Source organism: Fringilla coelebs, assembly GCF_963513975.1.
Source record: "Fringilla coelebs genome assembly, chromosome: 1".
Taxonomy (NCBI): Eukaryota; Metazoa; Chordata; class Aves; order Passeriformes; family Fringillidae; genus Fringilla; species Fringilla coelebs.
The window spans coordinates 140,137,031-140,163,318 of NC_140028.1; the positions used below are offsets into that span (position 1 = coordinate 140,137,031).

At 38.5% G+C, this 26,288-nt stretch overlaps 1 protein-coding gene across 1 annotated transcript in view; it reads left to right on the forward strand.

Annotated features, from left to right (window-relative positions):
• Positions 1-26,056, forward strand: part of CCNY (cyclin Y) — a 119,413-nt gene extending 93,357 nt beyond the window's left edge. The window contains exons 6-10 of the mRNA XM_084215332.1: positions 3,095-3,152; positions 3,254-3,373; positions 13,834-14,000; positions 17,263-17,425; positions 23,197-26,056. Coding sequence (XP_084071458.1) covers positions 3,095-3,152; positions 3,254-3,373; positions 13,834-14,000; positions 17,263-17,425; positions 23,197-23,313 — 625 coding nt within the window. The 3' untranslated portion in view covers positions 23,314-26,056. The remainder of the gene's footprint in view (positions 1-3,094; positions 3,153-3,253; positions 3,374-13,833; positions 14,001-17,262; positions 17,426-23,196) is intronic.
• The last annotated feature ends 232 nt before the right edge of the window (positions 26,057-26,288 follow it).

The following is a 26,288-nucleotide window of genomic DNA, read 5'->3' on the forward strand; positions in this document are numbered from 1 at the left end:
TTGGCCTTTTCAGAGAATTTGGCTTAGATCTTGATAAATCAAGCCACTTAGACAATTTTTCTTCTGGACTATAAGTCCAGCTAGAACAAAAGGACTTAGTCATGAGCTTAAAGTTCAGCTGGTACGTCATTCAGGACCATGGTTCAGGTCACTGGACCCCATCACACTTCTTGAAACAAGGCTGGCATCTCAAGAGGAACCTTTACATGTGCAGAAGGGCTTAGGGCTTGATTCCCTCTGAAAGCTCTTAGAAGACTTTCTAAGACCTCAGTGTGCCTTGGACTGAAACATGGCAATATATAAAGCAAAAGTTGGAGTGAAATCTTCTCTCAAACTTTTAATCTCATTTACCAGGAAATAAGGCATGAGTGGTCATGCTTGGATTACTTATTTATCCGTCTGTGGTTCCTTTTCCCCCTTTTTTCCATGGTCTCTGGATTAATTTGGTTAGCTAGTCAGTTTTTGCTATGCTTGACTAAATAATAGAGATCTCAAAGATAATCAGACTCCAAAGTTTTGTGGAAATCAATTATTAAGTGTTCTGCTAAGTACCATGGCAGCTGAGCAAAAGGCTTGAGAGAATCAGGCACATTAGAGACTAGAAGAGGTAAGAGACCTCAGTAAGAATTCTTAAGTGAGCAGGAAGAACCCAGAGCCAGGGGTATCCAGAGCCACAGTGTGCCAGATGTGGCCATCTCTGCTGATTGCCATGGAGCTGATCCCTGTCTGCAGTAAATTATGCCCATTTGTTGGCTTGCAGAGCCTGATGCAAATTTGACCTACAACTGGTAGAGAGAGAGACCAGACCTTTATAAAATAGAGTACTGTGTCAGCATCTTGAAAATGAATGCATTCTGACTGTTACTTTCTTAGGAAATTTGCTATCTGTCCTTTCACTTTTTGGATGGAGAGGTGATTGATTCAGGAAACTGCTTGCTGGTGCTTTCCCTGGAATGTGCCTGGGGTGGGGAAGTGCTGTGCCTGCACTTGGGACAGAGTCCCAGCAGTGATGCTGGAGCCAGGCTCACGTGGGTCAATTAGAAACTGGAATGAGGGATGTGAAACAACTGTTTGGTCTTGGGTTCTTGCTGATTTGGGAATGGAGGGACAATGTGATAACATCACTCAGTTGTGCTTGTTGCTGAAACAGCAAGAGCAAAACTTATGGTCTGTTTTTTGCTATTATAGGAGAAAAGGAAGCTGTTGATGTATGTGGGAGATTTTGGTTCATTAAGGGGGATGGGAAGTATGAAACCACTGTGACTCTTTGACTCAGGCTTCATTTTGACAGAAAATGAGTCAAGCCTCTCCTTTTCCAGAGAACAATTCATTTTAGACAGTATTTAGTTGGTCCTGTTCTCCTGCATAGGAGACTTAAACCAAAAATGCTTCCTAATGTTTCAAACCCTCGCCAATCTAATTTTTTTGAGAAGCTATGCATGAAATATAGTATTTCTTCATGTTTCTCACATTTCATTTGATTGTAGCATTCCAGTCATCATTCCTCCCTTTCCCAGTGTCTCCTATCATGGTTATACTGATCAGTTTTCATGTTTTGTTGTCTTAGCTACTCAACAAGGGATTAAAATACTACACCCATTTTGTTTTTGAAGGAATGCACAAGCATTGGTGAATTTGCTAAAGAAATAAAATAAACCCAGCAAACTCACCATAAAGAATGCTGCAATAATCAGTAGATGGTCCATTTTTGAAAGAATACAATGTGAGTTGTAGTGAAGACAAAAACCTCTCAAGTTTTTTTTAAAACACATTTTTGAGGGCAGTCAGGTGTGACTTCATAGCATACAGCAGCTACAACCTGAAGAAATAAAATAGGAAATGATTTGCATTGTGAAGTGCCATAGTTTGCTGTAGCACACCAATCATTTCAGGGAGACTACTTCAGCATTAAGATACTGGTTTTTTAGGTAGGGTTGAAAGAGTCTGGCCTAGACTCCATGCTAATAAGAAATTTCTAGTAATGACCCCAGTCACCCAATTCCAGGTTTTGGTTTTATTTAATTTTTTATTTTGTTGTGTTGTTTTGTTGGTTGTTTGTTTTATTTTAGATGTACTTTTTATATTAAAAATGTGTTTCTTTCCAGTGTTAGCCTCCATTTTAGTGGAAAAAGTCACCTTCAGATATTGAGTTAATAAATGTATTTTGCAGACATGAGTCCACTGTAAAACTTGTGGTTTGCATGCTCTGAGAGACACGTGCTGCTAAGTAAAGAGAGAAAATATATTCAGTGGTTTGTTTGTTAAGAACTGTATGATCAGAGTACCAGGGATGCTAAAAATAAAGATGGAACTGTAATAAGTAGGTCACAGGGATGCATCTGTCCAGAAAGTGCCAGTTCTGGTACAGTTACACTTCTTGGTTTTGTGTCTGTTAGTGTCCTTGCCAAAGTTACATACAGCAAAAATCTTATATTGCATCCTGGATGTTAGGCTTGTGAAGTTGCATCAATGTGCATGCTGATATTGAGCTACAGGAATTTCAGGGAAGCATCTAATAAAACCAGTGAATAGGAATATTATTTTGTCTGAGTTTTTGTTTGTATGTCCTTCTTTTGGCTTTCAGAATTCATTAGTACAATAGGGTTTTTTAGATAAATTAAAAGTGAAGTTTGTATGTGTTAACTAAAAGATTACTGTAAAAATAGCATTGCCTATTAGTATTTACAATGTTGATAATAAAGGAGGAAGAGGAGTTGAGAGATTGCAGGGGTGGACATGAGTAAGTTAAAAGAAGGAGAAAAGGAGAAAAAGGAAAAGAGAAAAGGAGAAAAGCTGGGCTGGTTTTATCAAGTTTGTAGTAGTACTTAAGCCTCACAGTGAAGAGCACAATAGTTTTTTATCTTGGCCACAGAAAGCTGAGTGTTTTAGCATGTTTTGTAATATGAATTTCTTGTTATACAAGGGCCTTATGGCAGAGTATGTCCAACCTCTATTTGAAAATCACATTTCATCAGTGTCTCTAAGCACCCCACAGCATGGGGAGTGTTGGAGTTTGAATGGTGCACTCGTGTCTGTGAGGGTTGTGTGCTGTTGTGTTCAGATAATGACAGTGCTTTGGTTTTAATACTTTTAGGGACACAGACGGAAGAATGCTCTTAGATATTTTTGATGAAAACCTTCATCCCCTTTCGGTAAGTTCATCTGCCTCTCCTTCCCTTTCATGTGAACTGTCTTTTTTTTCTGTCTGCTTCGTTTTGTTTCAGTCACCTATTTGGAAGTATTTCTTCCTTAGAAATCCGAAGTGCCACCAGACTATGACAAACATGACCCGGAGCAGAAACAGATTTACCGCTTTGTCCGGACGTTGTTCAGTGCTGCTCAACTGACTGCTGAATGTGCCATTGTCACCCTGGTGAGTGTCTGAAGGATGACATCAGCCATCTGACAGACCCAGTTTTGTTCTCAAAAGTTGTGTTTGTATGATTTAATAGATCTAGGTGCCGCCAGGGAATTTTTTCTCACTATGGAGACAGAGGAAATTTCTTGATGGGAAGAGATGCCGCAGTTCATTTCATGGGTAGAGCAAGGGAGGAAGAAAAGATTGGGTAACATGACACAAAACCTGGGGTCCTGCCTTCACAGAGTGAGAGTGTTACAGGCCACCATGGTGACTCAGAAAATGTAGGTGGCATAGGTGGTCCAACGTGAGGGAATGTTAAAAGCAGAAAGTCTTCAACTTTTGGGGGGTGTGCGGTGTCTCACTGTAGCTCCCCAGAGAGACTTGGGAACAGCTGGGGGTGATTTGATAGCACTAATGAGAATTGGCTGGCACATGAAGGATTCAGTGAGTGACTGGGACATGTTGGCTCCCTTCTGCTTCCACTATGCTTGTCATGGGATTGAACAATTGTACTCAAGTCTGAAGTTTAGCTGCTTAAAAATAGCACAACACAAAAGAAGGTTCAAAGTTTCAGCTGGTGTGGATCAGCATTGCAATGTGGATTAAAAGAGCTAAAGTGATCTCTATCAGCTGGGAATTTCTTAATTTTCTTGAAATTTATATCCTGCCAGTTCTGACAAATCTCTTCAGCTTTCAGTCACAATTTTGGCCATGTTCTTCACTTAGAGATTTTAAAATAACAAAATGGTTTTTTGCCACTACAACATGTGGTTTCATGACAGCTTAGTTATGCATTTTAGATGAACGAAGGGGAAATTGGAGAAGGTGAATTTTGAAGCCCAGGCCTACCCATTTCCTCTGTTGATCTATTTCCCTTGGCTTCTAAGATTATTTGGCAGGCTTTTCTCCTTCAGACAGTCAGAATGAGTTGTAATAGCTGGTAAAGAACAGGAATATGAGAGAAATGGGGCAAGAAACACCCCCCAGTACTCCACCCTTCCATTTTGTAGTTTTACTCTACCTAGTTGCTTGACAACCAATATTTGTTTTCTGAAATGGCATTTTGACTCTTTTATATAATTGCACTAAGTGCTTGTCCTTCTTCCTTTTCTTTATAAGTGTTTTCTGCTGGAGACAAGATATATTGTGTGAATCAATATGTTCTTCTGTAATTTAATTAACCCACTGTCAAATACCTTGTTGTATTTATCTGTTGTTCAATCTTAAGTTATTTAATTAGTGAGGGCACTGTTTAGTAGAAAGACAGGGGGCTTTTTTCCCCTTTTTTAAATAGCATTACCTTTCTGTTACTGCAATGCAGAGGAAGTTCTTTCCCACAAGCCTTATATAACTACTTCCTTGCCTCTTGTGTGGTTTCCTTGCAAGTAACTCTTTTGAAGTATAAATGTTTTTAGTTAATTTGTTATATTGCAGGAGCTGTTTCCATAGTTGTTAGTGCTTGAAAACTTAGGTGACTTGGGTGGGGTTTTTTTACCCAGTGCAATGGTAAAAGGGAAATGTATTCTAGCCTAGTTCTCAGAGCAGCCATGCAGATGTTTATGGATAGCTTTGGTGCAGGTGATCAGTGTTTACCATTCTGCTATTCTTGCCTGTGTTGTCAGGATAATAGCACTTTCCTGACCCCCCTTTCCAGAAACCTTCAGAGGTTATACATAGTGTTTTACAAGTGTGAAGTTCTGCTGTTGCTGTTCTCAGTTTCCTCTGTACTTCTAGATCCCATTTCTTTCTTCGTTTGTGTTGGCAGGAGGGGCCCCAGACACAGATTGTGCTGATTTTGAAATACTCATGTGTGGAAACTAATCTGTGAAAAAGCAAGCAGCCCTTTCCCCCTTCCCACACTCCTGAAAACTTAATAATGTTGATCCTGCTGTTTATGAACCTTGCAAGTGCTTCCAGTTTTGATATCCTGTCTGGAGAAGGAGAGATCAGCATTCCCTGCTGGAGCTTGTGTTTTGCCATAGTCTGGCTGTCCGTCAGAGAGCAATCTGATAGCCCTGTCTGCCACTTGTTCCTCCTGGGAGGGCTGCCAGAAGGCAAGGAGTGTGGGGATCAGGGACATTTTGAACAAGATGCTGCAGTTTTATCTTTCTTTCACTCACTCTAATTATTTTTAAACAGTTGTAAGGACCCTTTTTTACTGCCCACATTATTAAAGTGGTCCGACATGCGTGGTTGAATGCACCCACTGTTTGTCTTGGTGCATGCATTAACCAGGTAAAAGCAGCAGTAACACTTAGTTCCACAGCAGTCTGTGTTCAGTGCAGGAGCTGAGTAAATGTGAAACTCCAGTCTCTGAGATAAGCTATTCTGCAGCAAAAAGCCAGCATTGTGTGGCTTCAAGCACTTAATTAAAATATTTCAATTAAAGCCTCCACTATTACAGCAAAACCGAGTTATAATTAAACTAAAATTTTAATTTTTACATAGCCTCCAGAGCTGCCCAGAGATTTCCCATACTGATAGGTGGAAAATTAAAACCTCAGGTTGAAACAATTAAATACTAATTCACAGTATTTATTTATAAAATAATACCATGAGAATAAAATTAGTTTTAAGAATTGTTTTGCTAATTTAAAGCTTGTGACTAGTGGTTCTAACCCCAGTGATCAGCATAACTGTATTCTGTGACCTGACTTATTGAAAAAAGTCTCTCACCCCAGAGTGTTCCCACCTTTGCTTAAACTGAGAAATGCCTGTCTCCTTTTTAACATCTCCTTCAGTGCAGAGGTGGGAAGTTGTACTTGTGTTAATCTACTAATTGAATGGCAAATAAAAATGTGAACAGGAGTGTTACCCATGCAAACAGGAAAACAATACAGTGTTTGCATGTCAGGAGAATTAAATATTTATGCTTTGTTCTTTTGTTCTGTGAAAACAATCCTATGAACTGGACCTAAAGAGCAGAATGGTCCAAGTTTTCTGCTTTGCCTTGGCATGACTTTGAGTTTTTTGCAAATAGGCCACATTTAAGGCACTTTTAATTTACATCTGTGTCCGTAGTGGTTTCATTTTGCATTTGCAAGTATGCTGGGTCTGCATGCTGTCGACAGATCAGATACAGTGATATGTAAATATGTACAGTACACAAGCTGAATTATTCTGAGAAGTTCAGAGGAGCATGCTTTTGGAATACCTTAAAGAGCTCATACTGTGACTGAGGGGATTTGATATTAGCAAATGGAAATTTGAAGTATGTAGGAATAAATTCTCCTTATGGAAAATAAGGATTTAATTAATCCAACTGAATGTTCCTGAGTTCTTACTGTATTCTTCGGTCACATTTTCAGCACTTAGGTAAAGAGAGAGCACTGCTGAGCTGTATTGTGAAAATTATTTGGTTTGCAGAGAATTTTGTTTTGTGTGTGTTTGGAGGAATGGTGGAAGTTTGATTTCCTTTCACTAGGATATTTTTACTTTTGAATGCTGATAAAATATTTCAAAAGTATATTTCAATTGATGTATAAAAAATCAGATACTTGTTTAAAAGGAAAGGAAAACACAAAAGGGTGCACTCTGGAGGAGGCCAAGAGGAACCTGTGCTCTGGGTACTGGTGGGATAAGGGTATTCTGAGCCCTCATTTTAGGCTGTTCTTATATTTTGACTGTGGTCCAATGTACAACACGTGATGGGATATGCACTTAATGAAAAGAGAACAATTGAAGTGGGCATTGAGGGGAATTCTTTTTAAATCACAAGGGAGGAGGACATTCAAAGAGTCTGTATGTGCTGATTCCTCTTGGACTTCTGTTTGGGCAATGAATGAATGCTGATCCCAGTTTTAGACTGGAAAGTCAATGTTGCCTGACAGTTGGAGTACATTTGACATGGATTATAGGTATTTGTCTTAAAAAGAGTAATTTAGGGGGCAGACCTGGAGATGTGACTTTTCTCTCAGTTCCATTTGTGCTTTCTATAAATATCTGTAATGGTACTTTGCAGTTGTTCACCTTTTTTCATAGTTCTGTGACTGCCTTTATTACTTCTTTTCACCATTTGGTCTCAGAAATAAAAATGGGATGAATTTGCAAGGACTACAATGATATGATGTCCTTTTCCACCAAATGGGTGGCACCAAACCTTTGTAGAATATTTTAAATGGCCAGCTGGGCAATTGCAAACCACAGTTATTTCTGGAGAGTCGTGGTAGGGAACTGGCTGATGGCTTAGAACAGAGCATATGGCAGTTTAGTGATTGGATTAGAGCTGTGATTTGGCTGTGTGAGACCCGCTACCAATTATAATCTTTTCCATAAAGATATCATTTCAGTTTCAAGGCATTGTGACACACTGAAGTTTTCTCATTAGAGAGAGATGACTCTGTATTTCTCCATTATATGTTGGGATGGAAATGTCTTTGGTAGTTACTCTGTGCTCCTGCAATTTACAGTGTGGGTTACCTGATGAGGGAGGGAATGAGGTGTTTGCAAATAAAGGTTAATTTGTAGATTCTTAATTATAGTAATTAAAATGGCAAAGCCATTGTCTCCTTTTTGTTAATGTTAATCAAGTGAGAAATAATTTAAGCCGCTAGAGTTTTATTGACAAAATAGAGGTAGAATTTTACATAAAGCCATATAAAAACCACATGGGAGAAGATAATGTTTTGCTCTTGATGCTCCCTCAAAATTCAGAATTATTCTAGTCACGACAGTGACATTCCTCGGAGATTGCCCATTGCTTGAGTGTACTGAGACTCCCAAGTCAGCTTCCTGGGGGGCAACACACAATTCCTGACCTCTTAGTGTGGCACCACAGGAAATTCTAGTACTGCATACAAATTATTGTGTAATTTCATTTGGAAGGGACTTCTAGGGGTCATGTCTGGTTTGGCCTTTTCTCAAAGCACAACCAGGCTGATCAGGGCCTGACCAGTTGAGTTCTGAGTTTCTCTGAAGATGAAAATTTCATGACCTCCAGAGAAAACCTTCTCCATTGCTTTAGGGAAGCCTAAAAAAATAACTACTGTATTTTTAGTGTTTAGACTGCAACTCCAATGTGATAAGAGGTATCAGTGGAATATTGGGAGTTAATGTTGAATGGCTTCAAGGCAGAGTTACAAAAAGAAGCAAAACTTCTATAAGAACCCCATAATTTGGTTTTTTTTTTAATATGAGTGGTTTTTGTGAATGTAAAATACTGAAATGAAGTTATTTGACACTTTCATATTCGGTATATATCCTCTGAAGAGGGGAAAAAAGGGAAAGACATCTTCTCCAGTATTTTAGCTTTTCTTTCTACTTGAATGTATTATATAATGTCCAAAGTCTGCTCTAAGATCCTCTGAGATGGGAAACATGAGATGCTGTTTCACACTAATTAAAAATGAACTCTTCAGTGCTATCTTTAATTTTCTGTTTCTTCAAATGATTTATGTTCTGTTGATTGGGATGTTGTGTAACCAACAGTCTGCTATCCAGGATCATGGGGAGCCTGACATCTTAGATAAGCGGGACAGCACAGGATACTGTGGTTAGTTACTATTAAACACTTTGGGAGAGCAGGGATAGACTCACCCACCTGCAAATAACCACCCTGGGGATTAGTTCAAGCTCAGCAGTGGCCCTGCTGGAGCAGCGCTGCTGGGCCTTGGATGCTGTTGCTGATCCTGATAGTTTGTGCCATGTTACAGTTCTGTGTTTGGATAAAAAAAGCCCCCAGGACTAGCGGTTATAATGGATGGCCTAATGCTTTTTGCCAGGCCACTGTAAGTCCAGGTCCTGGGAATCAAGATCAGAGGCATCCAAACTAGGTCAGCATGGAGTTGTTTCAGGTCTGGCAGATTTCAGAGCTGAAGATATGTGCTGAAACAAATCGGTTCTGTACTTCTGCTAGGCCTGAAATGGCTTTGCAAGTCATTTTAACTACATTCCTGTGGTGCTACATCTAAGCTAATGAACCTCTCCAGAGTTCATTGAACTTCCAGCCAATTTGGGATTATCTATACACATGGAGTGGTAATTTTATTTAATTAGTATAAATAAAGTCTCTTTCATTCAGATAAATGAATTTTTAACAGAGGCAAATCACCAAATTGGTTTCACTTATGATTAAATAATAATTTGCTAATACTCAAAGTATAAAGGTCAGTCATTGTGAAAGCTTGGTGTTAGTCTGTGGGAAGAGATGGAAAATCATGCAGTATTGTTCCTTTGAAATCTTAACTCCGTGCAGTGTGCGTTCTGACGTGTGCTTAGCTATTAAAGCATCCCCAATGAGGTGCAGCTGTTGTCCATTGAAGCTTGTTAGACTGACACATGTGAAATCATGTGATTCTTTCCCAAATGCAGAACGTAGACTAATAATGAAGGTACCAGACTCTGAGGTATTGAGTCTGTAAGTAAAAATGTATGGACAGACCAATGGCCACTGGCATTTTCCCAATCAGAATTGTATTTTCATTTCAGCTGGGATGTGAATTAGGGTACAAATGAGTTTTGAATATTGTAGTGTTGTCACTAACACTGAGTTGTATTTGTTCTTTGCAAGCTGGAAAGAGTTCAGAAGTGTGTGTTGTTTGACTGAAACCACTGCAAGTTTTTGCTCATGTCACATCAGTAACTTTAATCTGTATAAGTAGTATTGTTATCATTCTGTAAAAAAAAACTATACATGCTGTCATAGAACTAAGTGGGCAATGACTAATGTGATGAAGATGGCTCTTGGATGCTATGAAAATGCTTGAGCAGAACTAGGTGTTAAATTAAAGCAGAATAAACTTGAGTCTTTTGAGAATTCAGCATTTGAATGTCTAATAGAGAAGTGCTGAAGAGTTCTCCCTCAAAAAGCTTACTTTCAGGCACTGCAAAGGATGAAGCAAATTGGAAAAAAGTAACAATGGTGCAACAGCTTCAATTTGTTTTAAGCTTTAGTTCCATTCTTGAGCATGGATACAGCTGTTAAAAGTTGGTGGAGGCAAATAATATTTTAACCTCTAGATACTGAAAGCTCTTTAGTTCTAGTTCCATAAAGGAACACCTGTCAAAATAATCAAAAAGACAGATATTTCCTAGACTTATGTTTAAAAAAGAAAGAAAAATAGCATTTCTTAACGTTGTTTCTTCTGCATTTTTTTGTCTTTTGCCATATAAACCAATTTATTCCAGTATTGAGATGGAAGTTGTAATATTCTTTTCTATTGTGACTTCTTAAAATTCAATTTTATTATATTACTTAATAGCAGCTAGTTCTAAAGAAGGTATTGAGAGTGTTTTGCTTTTGAAAATTAGGCCAGTGAAATTCATTACAAGAGAAAAGTACACTGAACCACATAATACACTCAAAATCCCAGTCTGTTTGATACAAAACCCATATTTAGGAAAATGACCCTTGTGTTTAAGACACTGTTCAATGTTTAGACATAATTGCATACAAATGGCATTTCCATATCTCACGTTTACCATTATAGGGTCAACGTTTTCAGTGGGTTTTTTTTAAAAATGAGGTGGAGCATGCCTCCCTGTGTGTGTGGGAAGGCTCACTGGCTTTTGCCAGCAGAAGCAGGTGGTGTTCTCCCACCAGCAATGACTTTGTTTGGGATGAGTGGTGTAGTGATTAACCACCCCACCAGTCTTCCTCTTCAAACAGGCTGAGAGCCACCTGGCCATTCTCCAAAAGTCTCTCCTGATTCAGCACATCTTTGCAGCAGCCAGAAGCACCCCCTGCAGTAGTGAGTGCAGGCAGACTCTGCCTGTCCTACTCTGGTGTCCCATCATGGGACATCGTGGGCTGGTACTGAGTCCCACTAGGGCATTGTATATTGAAATGCTCCGAAATGAAACCAGCTCCATTTATCAGAAATAATGAACTTTGGGCACATTTACATTGGAGACTGCTCACTTGGCTCTGTGTGTGCTGCTATTATAAGGTTGCTCTACATCAGCAGGGCAAGAGCTCCAGGAAGTGCCAGCCTGAATTTCCCAGTCTGCAGCCAGTGGGTTCTCTCTGGGAGAGAGACACAGGGAGAGCTAGAAGAAAGACTGTATGTGGCTGGTGAGCTTGATTAAAAGTTGAAGACCTACACTAATGTCTCCCAATGGTACACTATGATGTCACAAATCCTGGATTGCAGTGAGTTCTCACGCTGGCTGAGGACCTTATTAAACTTTAACAAGTATTTGCTGCAAGTAGTTTTGTTCTTTTCCTGTCTCCTCTTACTTGAATATATACTTAAAATCCAAGACTGAGTAAAGGAGGCCACAGCAAGTGAACAAAATAACTGCTCATTTAAGGCATGTTCAAGAAAGGAGTTGAAAGCTACACTAAGTGCCTTTCTAATGGAGAGCTGTTTATCATCCTCAGTTTTACTGAAGTGTGATAAAGAGCCTTGTTCCAGCAAGCAGTGTATCTGGAGTCAAGCCCAAGTTATCACCAGGGAAGCAAGAGTGATTTTTTCACAGCCCTCAACATGCTATTGGAAGATGTGTCAATATGGTAATGAAGTAGGTGTAGGAATAGAGTCTCATCAAACTCCTCTTTAATTTTTAATTCTGATTTCACAAGTATGTGCTGGTGGGAAAATAGTGGCAAGTTTATGCTGCCTTTTTACTGAGGTGTAATTTCATCTGCTGGGCAGGTGGACCTTGACAGGCTTGAGAGGCTAGCCTGAGCAATACTCATGAAGTTCAGCAAGGCCAGCTGAAAGGTCCTGCACGTGAGTCAGAGCAATCCCAAGCACAAAATGCAGGCTAAACAGAGGATGGCTTGAGAGCAGCTGTGCCAAGAAGAACATGGATGTGTTGGCTGGGGAGGAGCTGGACGTGTGCAGCGTGCTCTCACAGCCCAGAGAGCCAAACGTGTCCTGGGCTGCATCCAAAGCACCGTGGGAGCAGGTGGAGGGAGTCTGTCCCTCTGCTCTATTCATCTGCATCCACCTTTGGGCTCTCTGGTTAGAAGGGCATGGATCAGCTGCAGCAAGTCCAGAGGAGGGTGATGAAGCTGATCAGAGGGCTGGAGCACCTCTATCATGATGGGCTAAGAGGGTTGGGGCTGTTCAGCCTGAAGAAGTGAAGGCTCTGGAGATGCCTTGCAGCAGCCTTCCAGTACTTGAAGGTGGCTTACAGGAAAGCTGGAGAGGAACATTTTATGAGGGTTTTTAGTGATAGAACAAGGGCTATAAATGGCTTTAACCTGAAAGAGGTTAGATTACATTTTAGGAAGAAATGCTTTACTATCAAGGTCATGAGACACTGGGACAGGTTGCCCAGAGAAATAGATGCCTCATCCCTGGAAGTGTTCAAGGCCAGGCTGAATGGGACTCTGAGCAACCTGCCTCGTGAAAGATGTTCCTGCCCATAACAGGAGGGTTGAAACTACATGGCTTTTAAAGGTCCTTCCAAGCCAAACTATTCTATGTGTTTCCTTGCAGTATAATTCTTACCTGTTTACATTTTCTTCTCTAAGTGACTTTGAATTTCAGCCCCCACAAAATCCTTACTTAGTTGTTTTTCTTTCTGTCTTTCTAAGCTAGAAAGTTCTCTCTCTTTCTAAGCTTTTGTATGCTCTATCTACAATAAATGTGGAGTATTGATTCTAAATCTGCTAAAGCTGGATGTGAAAAGTTCAGATTTAAAAGGTTTGCAATAACAGAGAGTCAAATTCTGCATCAGTGTGAAGGAAGTTAAATTATCTGCTAATTTGAGTGGCATAATATTACAGCTTCCATATGCTCTCTGCTTATGAAGCTCCCAGTGTTAGTGTATTGCTTTAAAGAAGTTTACTGCTTCCCAAGGATGACTCCAGGGAATGCTGTATTTTCATCATTTGAGGAGCAGTTTTGCTTGCAAAGTTGACAAATTGCCTTGTGTGATATAGAGTGTAAGGAGCTTGTTTACACAGGTTGTCTGGAAAGCAAAAGACAGTGTTTTGTACAGAACCCCCAGGTAGTGCAGGCATCAGGGAGATCCATGTGCCACCTTCTTACTGAGCTTTGTGTTTCTGCAGTCTCACCATAACAGATTTTGTACATCGAAGTCTTTTCAGCATGATCTTCTAAGTAAAAAGTCAAAATTCCATCTTCACTTATGGGCTTGACACATAATTTGGAATTCTGTTCTTAAATAAGTTTGCCTTCCTTAAGAAAGAAAAGAAATTTTTAACAATTAGTGATATTTTATTTTACAGTATTATAAGATAACGTTAAGGCTTTCTTCAGTTTTAGGATGGTGAGAGGGAAATGACAGCTAAAGAAGAAATGCTGTATTTTGGAGTCTGGTCTCTTGAAATGGGTGATAGGATCAGAAGGCAAAGACCAACTAAAGTGGATTTATCACATCCAGTTTTGAGCCTGGCATTAACATGCCATCTATTTGAAACTACAGCTTTTATAATAAAATAATCTTCTTGAAAGCATTTTTAACAACATACTGCTTTAGAGTTGCTGGAATGGGAATAGTTTTTCATTTCTACTTAGTAGAAAAATAGATCAAGTCTTGATTTTGATGTGTTTCCACAGGTATATCTTGAAAGACTCTTAACTTATGCAGAGATAGATATTTGTCCAGCAAACTGGAAGCGAATAGTACTGGGGGCAATTCTACTGGCATCTAAAGTTTGGGACGACCAGGCAGTGTGGAACGTGGATTACTGCCAGATCCTGAAGGATATCACGGTGGAAGACATGTGAGTGAAGGTTGTTTATCTTTGCCAATGAATGCCAACATCTGTGTCTGTGAGGGTGATGGGAAGCTCTTTCATAAATTGTATGAAATTTGTATATTTGTGTTGTATCTAAACATGGTGAATGCTGATAGATGGCAGGAGGTCAGCTTGACAGCTGCTTACACAGAAGACATGAATTATTTTTGTTTTCTGGTTGAAGTGTATTTTACCACTGGATATTCATGCACAATAATGAAAACAGATCTACAGAATATTTAAATGTATGATTTGATAAAATTCCCCAGATCCAGTGAGCCTTCATGTATTCACTTCAGCATCATTTCCTGTCATGCTAATTCTCCATGCACAGAATGGACATGTAAGGCATAAAGGGAAGTTATCTTAACCTTTAGATGATCACTCAGCTATTTATTCCTATTATTTAAAATGGATGCTTTTAGGTTTTGACTTTTTTCCCCCAGTATCCTGTATCTTAGTTTTCAAGGTGTTAAAAATGCAGACAGAATGAGGTTTCCAAAATAAAAGAGGGAGGTAGGATGGACAAGAACCAAAATCAGGCCCTTCACATTTCTGTGTACAATATTATTCAACGCAGAATAATTTTCTAATGGTTCCTTAACTGAGTGGAATCTGAGTGATTTTTGCAAAGTTGCTTTTCCGCTTGATCCTTTTCTTATTCTTTTTGAGTATTCAGTAGCAGTGGAGGTCTCCTTCCACTCCCTTCTCCTCCAAGGCAAATCTGGGTGCTTTTAAAGTGTTCCTAAGCTGGGGCATGAGCTGAAGTGCTGAACAGCTTGAAGGAGAGTCACAGGTTTGATTGTGCCATATGACAGTATTAACCAGGAATGGTTACAAATGTGAGGTTTGAAATGGATAATTCTCAGGGCTTTTCTTGAAGGTGGTGTGAAAGGAAACAAAAAAAGAAGTTATTGTTTCTGACAAACACATGTGATTGTGCTGCTGTTAGAAGCTGCACTTGAGCTATGTAACACCAATACTCTTGTGACAGACCTATGCTCACATCAGCCCTTTTCTGTGCTGCACATTCCCTAAGCCAAACTGTGATGAGTCCTTGTCCTCAAGGATTTTTAACTTCTTACCCTTTCCTTGAAAGATTTTAGGGTTCTTACAAACTGGAAACCCAGAAACCTCTGGGGAGCCAGAGTTCTCTCTGTGTACTTGGTGACCTTCGTGGGCTTTGTGTTTAGGGCTCTGTGTGAATCCCCCAGCAAAGATTCTGGTGCTTTTATTCCTGCTGTCAGTTTTTCCAAATTTTGTTTTCCTCCTATCTGCAATGTGGTGGATTTTTTTTTTCTTCTGATTTTTTAGTTAGCTGGGACAGTACAGTATGATGATTTTGAAGTCTCCAGCTCTAAGCCAGACAGGGCCTTTCATTGTATTAGTAAGGCAGAAGATCTAGGTCAAACTCTTCAATTTGTGTGAATCACTCAGCATAAGTGTATCTTGCAAAACATCAAGCAGACCTTTCAGAGTTTTTATATATAGTGCAGTGAACTGTGCCTAAAAGTAAGTGGAGAACTTGGGAGTACTGAGGTGCAGTGGGTACCTGTAGTCTTGTATGTGGCATTACATTGAATTTCTGAGGAGTGGCCCAGGAAAGCACATGCTAAAGTCTGAAGGAGATGTATGGGGAAAGAAGGGTATGGTGGTTAGTTAAATTAAATAAGTACAGTAAGAAATACTTGTATGTTTTTGTCCTTTCTGATCTTTAGCTAGTCTACTGATCCAACTTTGAGATGATGGAGATAGGGGATAATAAGAAACTGAGGCACTGTATTTGAGATTTTTGAGGGTACTCTCTAAGGGAGTACAGCCAATGTCTTCTGCCAGTAAAATAGGCTTTATATTGTTAATTGCTATTGAGCTTTAGGCTTAGCTTTCAGAATGTACAACCTTGGCAGTACAAAAGGACATGTGAACATAATATTTTGTTTCTATTTATAGACATTTTTAACTTGGATTTTTTAAGTTGGGATCTTTAACCATGTGCATTTAAGCCAAAGACTCCATATCCAGCTTTTAGTTAGTCTTTTAGCACTAATTAGTACTTATCATTACATTAACATAGAATTTTGGCACAGAGAGTGAGGATACGGAAGGACAATGCTTACGATGTAAGAATTACATAAGGATAAAGAGTGACAAGGAGAAAAATAATTCAGTGTTAAACTACTGCACCAGTACTTTTTATCTTCAGATCCTTACTCTTCTACTGCCAACTGTGCAACTTCTATTTCATATTCCTTGCACATTTGCACAGCAGTCAAAATGTAACTTAAAGACAACATAACCATCAGTCATTCCCACTGGTAGCACAGCAGTGCAGTCTCTGGGCTCTTTAGCAGACATTTATAGCTTTCACCACCCATTTATTTTTTTTATTTCTCATATCTTGAAGTCATTGTTTTGAATGTATCATAGATCCTTGCATAAGTATTAAGTAGGCTATCCAAACAATTTATGAAAATATCCAGTGTTTAATTTTTTTAGTTGGCTTATTTTTCAATGTACTTTTTAATGTATTGGTGTAGGTAATAATGTGTTTGTATACCGGAGTTTTACAGGGTGGGAGCCCAAACAGGAGCTCTGTTCCTATCAGGTGTTTTGACAAACATGTTTTGTTTAGATGGTGGAAAACACGTGATCATCACTGTGAATTTTGGTCGCACTTCTAAGGGAAAAATTGCTTTATTCTGTTCATAAAGAGAGTATGATGAAAAATTCAGGTTTCCCATGACTAATTTGAAATGATTGATTATGAAGAGCTGCAGGGAGTAAATATGTTCTTCAGTAATTTGTGTTAGAGTAATTTGCAGCGTTTATGAGAGGAGCCTGACAAATTTAGGGCACGGGTGTGTGTGTGTTGTTGTGGCATAGCTGTGTGTGCAGACCCACCTAGTGGAGGTAAAGCAGAAACTACAAGAGTATTTTTTCCTTGCTAGGTTTTCTTTCCAAAACTGTGTTATCTAAACTGACAAAGGTGCCCTTTTGCTAGCAAAACTTCGTGTCTGGATTTGATTGGCATTGCAGTAGCAGCTGCAAGGTGCAGCATCTCTCATATTCCTCACTGGTGTGAGTACACTGTTAGAACTTGGTAGAGAAGGTCAAACCTTAGGCTGGGATAATTGCATATGGCAAGAATAAAAAATGAACTTGGTTTATATCATTTGCAATTTAAAGTAAAATAACATTCAGAATGCACAGTCTAAAATATGTTTCCATGTTTATCTTCTTTCCACAGGAATGAGCTGGAGCGCCAGTTTCTTGAGCTGTTACAGTTCAATATTAATGTTCCCTCCAGTGTTTATGCCAAGTATTATTTTGATTTGCGTTCCCTGGCAGAAGCAAATAACCTGAGTTTTCCCTTGGAGCCCCTCAGCAGGGACAGGGCATATAAACTTGAGGTAAGACTCTTTTTAGATTGCTCACTGTTAAATGTATAGGGGGAATGGAAATTTCTGTCCAGTTTCTCCCTTCTCCCATCTCTTCCCAGATACTCCCATGAGATATTAGAATATCATGAGCCTGATTTTCATAATGGTTTTGTTTATGCTTTGAGTATTCGTGGCTGTGGGGGCAGTTTTTTGACCCAGTTTGCTTCATACCTTACCTTGCTTTCCATTTCTTTTCAGTTGCAGTTGTCTATATTGGCCTTGTGAAAGTATCCACAAGTTTTGTTGTATTCACAGTCTAGTGTTGTTCATTCATTTGGTTTCTTAAAACTGATTATCCACATTAGGTGACAGAATATTAACAAACGTTCCTGAAAATAGCTATTCCATGTTCTTCTTCTGCAAGTGCTCAGTTTCATGTGGATCCAAGTTTATCTCCCATGATGTTTTTCTCAGTAGAGAGAACAGAAATGAGCACATGCCTTCAGTGAATAAGTCATGAATGCTTATGAGATGTGGATATACCATATGCCAGAAGCACTGTTGGATGGTCTGGACCTGTGAAATGCTGGGCACTGTGAATCCCACAGACACAGGAGGAATTTAAATTATCAGCTAATTCTGGGCCCTTTGCAAGACTTCAACATATTTTTCCTCATTTTTTGGATATGTTTTTCAAACATGGACATTATTGTACTGGGTGTGCATTTTGTTACTAATTTTGAAAATTTTTATTAGATGCTGGCTGCTTTTAACAGTACACATCTTTAATTACATAACATCTTTGCACTGGAGGTTGTTTGCCTGTGGGTTAGACTGAGCTTTGTATGTTCTGAAATTCCTAGTGTTCCTGTAGAATAGGCAGGCAGTTCTATGCACGTTTTTGTGGGGGGAAATGGTGCGTGGGAAGGTTAATTGACTTGTTTGTGACTCTAATGGGAGCTAAAAGTGGTGGAGAAAGAATCAAAGACAATTTCACTGAAGTTTTATTTCCCATTCTTTCTAAATATTCTTCCTAAATTGCACAGGTAGCTCCAATAAGAATGTCATTCTCTGTATGGAGTGTGATCTAAATTTGCATCAGATTTTGTTTCTATTAAAGAGAATATTTTTTAAAAATTCATTTGGATTGTAATCTTACTTGAAAAGAGGTTTCAGGTGAGTTATAGGAGTCTTGATAGTAAGTGCTATTACATATATCAAAATTAAATTAATTGCTTTTTGGTTTGGCCCACAGTTTCTTAAAACTGCCCATCTATATCACACACAGTGTATAACAGCATGGTAAAAAAGAATGTAACAATGATAGCTCCTAAAACCTTAGAAGAAAAGAAAAATGGGAAATGACAGTAAATAGACAGAGAATACTGGTAATTCTTCTGTACTAGCTAAAGAAAGGGCAAATTTAAAAGTAATTAATGGAATATTTTTTCAATAAATCTGTATGATTAAAAATTTCCCCATTGGGCATGCTTTGAGCTACCAGCAGAAGTTGGCTGTAAATAACCTTGCTAGCCAGGGGATGTCTTCAGGGTAGAGGAGGAGTATCTGCTGTGAAGCAGCTTGGTCTGCCACCTCCTTGCCTCTCTGTTCTGTGGCCAGAAGGAAGGGAACTGCCTTGTTCCCTGGCAGTACGTGGTTGTCATTAGTGTGCCCTTGAAACTACTTGACAGCATAATTTATAGCCCAGTTCCCTGAGCACAGTTAAGCATTTTGCTTGCCAAGAGTCATCAAAATGCATTTGCAGCACTTCTGTAGTCTCTCGTGTGCTGTTCAGACCAGAGTTCTCTGTTTTAGAACAGTTGCCTGGATTGTCAAGTGGAGTAGATGTAGTACCACACAGGCTGTGATATTTTTGATACTGAGAGAAGAGCTGCAGTCTGTGATGAAAGACAACAGCCTCACAGCAAATGTATTCATGCAGTGAAGGATTTGCCTTGTGTGATCAACTAAAGGGACCTTGCTCAGTCCTAAGATTAAAGCAATTTACGTCATTTGAGATCACAAAAGGTGTTGTGTTGAGAAATAGCTATATTATATTTTTGCTATTTTTGCATTTTCAATCTATTTTTTTAATCTAAAGCAGAAGCATTAGATATGACATGGCAGAATCTGCATTGTGATTTCTGCATCATGAAGTTGACGTAACCATGATGCTGAAAAAACACCCTAAAATGACCTAAAAGGATGAGGCCAGTAAGAAATGTACCTCATCACAGGGAAATGCTGGACAAGATCCATCAGCTTAGAGGTGTTATGAGAGATTGCAGTACTTGTTAAACATTACATCACTTTCTCAAGCAGCTGCAGTGGTTGTTTTCTCTTATTTAATGTTCTCAGAATTGACACTTAAAAAGCAGCTTTGTCTTTTAAATGGCAAAATGAAAGTAATTTTTTTTTTTACCTTTTAATTATCTGTGGACTGAAGTGTCCTTGTTTTATTATACCATTCCACCTAGTAGCCAGAAACCATTTTTATGAGCCCTCTTAGTTTTTTTCTCATGTTCTATGGAATCAAGGAGGTTAAAAATGGCAAATAAACTTTCATTAGATCATCCAGTCTGTCCACCTGCCAATGCTGTTTGTTCCAAACAGCATATGTTATAGTGTGTTTTGTTCTTCCTTTTAATTATGTCAAATGTCAAGGCTTCCTTTGCTTTTCCTGAGACCTGTTTTCTTGTATGGGAGAATTTTTTTCTGCCAAGAAGGTTGTTGGGTGTCCAGCCTTAATCCACTATTTCGTCATTTCCTACTCTTGCACCTGGTTTTTCTCCCATGTACTGAGCTAAATATGAGTCAGATTCTCCTCTTTGGGTTAAGTAGACAAAATGTGTCTGTCCTATTGCTGCTTGTGATCTTAGCACTGTGCTTGTTCCAAGGTTAGATTTTCTAAGAGCATTCATTAGAATGCCCACTTTAACTGATGTTGTCTGAGATCTTTAATGTTAGGATGGTACTTGAGCAGATAGTTCAAGCCCTTTGAAATATGTGCTGTTTTCTTGACCCTAAAGAGATACAGTCCCATAGATCAAACAGACAAAACCAGGAGAAAAATATGTGACTTACAAACAGAGAAGTGTCTTTATCTCTTCAGCTTTCCACTGTCACAGTGACTTGATTGCAGTTCTGTGTGTTTGTATGTTCAGAACCCTCAAAGCCAGGAAGAAAAGAAAGAGCAAAACAGAACAAAACTCACCTTTTTGGGTCTTAGGAGTAACCAGCTATGCTTTTTTCATGCTTTATAAATTAAGGAGAACTACCTGATGTTTGTCCCTGCTCAGTTTCCTCTGGTTTGTCAGTTTTTGGAGGGTGTGTAGCACTCACAGTCTGTGCCTTTGTGCATTCCTGAAAGTGAGCCTGTAACCAGCTGTGCTGCTTTCCTGCCCTGCACAAATATGCATGCAGCCAAAATTTGTACTGCTGCTTCTACTATTACTACTGCTACTCCTACTGCTGCTACTACTGCCATTCTCCAGCCTTCTTTCTCCTTACTTGTCCTCTCTTCCAGTGATGGAATCTCTAGGAGAGTCATATAACTCAGCAGAAGAACTGACGTTAGTTCTGTATGCATGGGTATAATGGAAGAATAGATATGTGTATACATTCTAGCTGAATACATACATTACAGCCAAGTCTAAAGAAATTCACATGATAAATTCATGTTGCTGGTTTTGATTTGAGATGAAAATTGGTCCCTTGCAACTGTGAAAAAATGGTTTCTTTTTTTAGCAATAAAAGCAACCAAATTATCCGATGATAGAAAGGTGATTATAGCTATATTAGTCTATTTTAACTGAAGGACAATAATAAATATTTACCATGTTTTGCTTTTCCTGTTTCCCCATATGTTATACTAAAATTGACTAACTACCTTGCCAAGTATGCTCCAAATGTTGATTTTCTAACTTACTTGCAGATGAAGAGGCATCTTTAGATACTGAGCTGCTTTAAATGGCAGTGTTTCTTATCCATATGATTCATAAGCATAGCCTAGAGATGCCAAATATTAAGTGCCACTTCTAAGCAACATTTCATTTTGTCTGACCAAGTGCCAGAACAGAAATTTTCCTGTGTCACACAGGCAATTTTGAAGTGATTACCTTCTCTGACTGTTTGATGCCTAAGGTAATAGTCTGATTTGGCAGCTGAAAGAGGCTGAGCTCCACCTAAGTATGCCCCTTTGTCATGCCATGCCTTGGCACATTATTTCATGGATAAACGTTTTTAACCCATTGAATTTTAAATCTGATTAAATTGCATAAAGCCTCTTAGTCCATCAAGTTCCTGGCTAAATTAAATAAGATTTTATTAAGCAGTTTTAAGTGAATGAAGTTACAATCCAAGAAGCAATATGAATACCTTTGTTATTTTATTCTGTTGTTCTCTTCGTGTGCACCATCAAGGAAAACTGCGTTCAAAACTAGTCTTAACAAAAATGTACGGTTTTCAACTGAAAAGTAGCAGCTGTTCTTTTGGTGGTGGTAGGTTTTATGTTTTTCTGGGGTTTGGGTTTGTTTTGTTTTCTAATTTAATGTTTTGTGGCTGGCTTGACCAGAGCATTAGGTGAACGTGCTCTCAGATGTATGAGCTGTGTGCTTCTGCCATACCTGCCCCTGGTCTTTGCAGGACTATTCAAATTAAAGGACCCTTCACTGCTACAACTTGCTGTGCTATAGAAGTAAAGATCAAGGGAGAAAATTATCATCCATGGAGTCAGGATGTTTAATTATTTGTAATGCCTTGTGTTATAATCAAACACTTCTGCTGGGTTTGTTTGTATGGTACTCTTTATTAAACATCTTATCTTAAGGCATAACTTGAAAGCATTCCTGAGTAAATAAAAAATGCTGCTTTAGTTTGTCATATTTTTGAATTTGACCTTGAGTACTCCTTGCAGTGAGCTTTCTCTGCAGCTCTGCAGTTTGATTGCCAGAGTTAACATCTCCACTGATGCCAGCCACAGCCTGTCCCAGCCATATGAACTCTAATAGACAAGCTATTTTAGGGAACAGTAAATTCATGCATGCAAGGTCCATAATAAATACTATTTTTAAACTTGGCTAAAACCAGTAGAAGAACCATCAAACATTAACTCCAGTATAGCATAAAAGGAGTTGACACTTGAATAACATTTGTGTCTCTCTTCAAAAGGTTTAAAAATGACTATGTATTTATAACATGAATTAAATGATTCTGAATATGAGTTTCATTTCCCTGTGGAACTATATAAGATAGCCTGGTCACATAGAAATGATCATCTGCTTCTGAAAGGTGAGTTAACATCAGCTCAGGAGGCAAAGCAGGGTGAGTGTTCTGCAAAACCATTTCTCAAAAGAGAAAAGTATGATTAATACAAGATTTTTAAGAAATAGAAAATTTAAGAGCCACCCAATTTTTAAATTCTCCAAATACACTTACTGTTTTTATAGTTGTTTTATTAAGTTTTCCACGATTTTTAACCTATGAAGGATGATACATCAGTTACTTTGTAGAAATGGATAGAGCATTGTCAGCTGCCTCAGTGAGGTTTGTGATGGTTCACCTGCAAAGACAAGGCTTGCAGTATGCTTAGTCCTTCTGAAGCTGCCATGTGGGGCAATGCAAGCCTTCCTTCCAAGACTAATGAAATGAAAACTAGGATTTGAGGAGAATGTCTTCATGTGTTTTGCTTAATGAAGTGACTTTTGTAATTTCACCTGTATGTAGAAATCTGCAGTTAGTCTTGCTTTTCCTGGACAGCTGTGGGCAATGCCATTGAGGGTTTTTCATCTTTCCTCTTGCAGGCCATTTCTCGCCTGTGTGAAGATAAATACAAGGACTTCAGGAAAGCTGCAAAGAAGCGGTCGGTCAGTGCTGACAATCTGACTGTGGTTAGATGGTCCCCTGCAATTATCTCCTAACAGAGGAGACTGGAATATTCCTACGGACCTACTGTTTCATCCATCCATTTTTTTCAGAGTGGGCTGGGGGCGGGGGGATAAAGAAAAAAAGACTTTTGATTTTTTTTTTATTTTTAAATCTGTCAAGCTGCCTTTACAGTGCCTCCCCATTGTGTAGCACACGAGTGAAATGCCTAACGGAAGGAGAAATGCAGAAATCGGTGTTCGGGAGAGAAGATCGGCAACAATTATTTTCTCACTTCCACTAACAGCTTTACACTTTTATGAGGAAACAGCAAATCAGGTGCTTGGAAGAAGAAACAAAAAAAAATGAAGTAGAGGCAGAAAAATATTTAAGAGCTCTGCCATTTTCTATTATATTGTACTCATGACGGGAAATGGCAGCATGAAACAAAAACCACATAGTCAGATGACTGTGCGCTAGAGGAATGACATTGGGAGAGTTCCATCTTAAAGGTTTCTCTTAATATCTTTTTTGTTGTTGTTGTTGTTTTTTTTGCATTCCTCATTGCTGCTTCCCAGGATAAAATCTTCCCCTTGCACAGCAGGAAATACAAAGTCTGTATTTACAGTAGCACAAGCCCCTGAATAAATAGTGTTGGGTTTTTTCACTGCACTTTTCTCTGTAACCTGTCTTATTAGCATTATTCTTCTTAATTATTATGCATATGTTATGTTTCTTGTATGCCTTTTATTGTATTTCAAAAGAGAGAACTTGACCATAGTGCTGAACCAAAAGTGTGTACAGGGATCAGAAGATCGTCGTAATTTCATGATGTGTTTTATTTATAGTATACTTGGGTGCGTGTGCCTTCCTGAGTTCTTGGAATCATTTATTTTTCCGTAATATAAAGATACAGTTGTTAAAGTCTTGAGACGGTGATGATGATAAGACTTGGGCCAAATCTCTGAAATTTGCAACAGATCTTGTGATCCTTTTGCAGATTTTCATAGCATTAGAAGTTTAGCAGAATTCATCCATTTTGAAGGAGATTTATTTTTTTTTGTGGCCTGACAAGTTCATTCCTTCACCTCCAGGTCCATTGTTGCAAGCAATATTCTCAATTTTTATATGTTTACTTTAAATCAAAGTGAGTCTGTTTGTATAAAATAAAAAATAATAAAAAAAATTGTTCCAATGAGAAGGCCTGTAGAAGAGCAGAATGGAAATCTTAATAAGGCATCTGTCACAAGGAGATTTGATTTGGAAGCTAAAATACAAACCCTCATGTTTTTCAGTGTAGGTGCTTATAGAAATTAAAAATAACTGAACTGTGAATATAATTTCCAACTCGGATTATTGAACTTCTTTGTTGTTATTATTATTTCGCTCTTACTGTGGCTGTTCCCCCCTTGGCAATTGTAAGAACCTTTTATACACAATAACTTGTCAGTATAAGCATATTTGCTTCATAACACCACAGAGTGATTTTTTTTTCCTCCCGGTTTTTGGGTTTTTTTGCACAGTTTAGAAAGATACAGCTGAAAGCTTTCAATTCCCTGAAATTTGTCCTTGTGACTGTCACTGAAGGGAATGGCAGCAGATGTCCCTGATTTGTGCACTACTGTTGTAACCCACAAAGATTCCATGTTTGTTTTGTTAAGCCCTATGGGCTTGTAGCTACCTGGGGGCCCAGAGATGCACACCTGACTCCCAGAGCGATGCTGATCCAGGGCCTCCGGGCCGGGAGGCACCTACAGGATCACAGCAGAAAATCCAAACAGTTTCCTGTTAGCTTTCCAATGTGATTTGTTTAGTTTGAGACATGAAGGCTTTGTCCATAAATTCTCCTGATGGTCTTTGGGCCTTTGAAATAATCTAATTTTCATCACTTCTTGTTGTGCCAATGCGTCAGAACTGTGAGTATCCAAGTCCATTTTTCCCTTGAACATGGAATGTAAGGCAAGTGTTTATAAGAAATTACAGCATTTGAAACCTCTTTACAGATAGTATCAAAAGGAACATTTTCAGAGCATTTGAAGTTCATCCTTTATAAGCATAAATTTAGGCTTTAAAATATGTAAAATATTTTGATTTATCAACACTTTGCTAAACTATTTTCCATTTAACTTGATATCAGGAATATTGGTTTTATCCATTTCTGGGTGATAGAGATATGAACTTTGGATTATGTAAAGATATCAATGCATCTACTATAATTTTTGTGAAGTTTATTAAACTACTTTAAAGATTGTATAGTCTATTTATTGTATGTATGTACATACAGTCTGATACTTTAAAAAGTGGATTCCGTAAAACCTGGCTCAGTCTTGTTTAGACTATTGAATATCGTTTTAGCCTTGTGCACTGGACTCTACCTCTGTATAGGAGAATTTTCCATATTCTTAATTAGTACTGATTCTGTGATTAACTTGGTTATGTTTCTTGCACTAAGAATTAAAAAAAAATCTGCTGTAAGTGTGGATTTTTTCTTTAGTTTTACCATATGAATCCTCTACATTTAGATGGATGTTTCTTTCCCTCATGGTTATAGAATAATTCTTTGCTTTTTCTTCTGGTTTGTTCCAGGGTTGCCAAAAAATACAGTACCTGTCAGTAAATCTGAAACGTGTCTTTTGTTTGCGAGGTATTCTATACCAGGTAATTAAAGATGAATTATTATTTAGGCTTATGTTGTGTTTAGTGTAGTTTTTTCAGCATTACTGTATGGAAAATAACCATTGCAAAGTTAGAGAATCAAGGGAGATGTAAGAAGGGAGGAGAACCATATAACATTTTAATTAACAGCACAAAGACATTGTGTTTTGCTGTAAATGTTTTCTGGATTAAGGTTTTCATTATTGCTTTGGTCACCGGCTCAGAGCTGAAAAGGTGTAGGAGATATAATAAACCTGTCCCTTCAAGTATCATTGTCTTAATGAATTATTTTTATTTGTTGAGCCAGTGGGCCGCTTGTTTGGTCATTTATGTGTTGATAATTGGATCAACATTTGAAAAAGGCATCTTGTAGGGG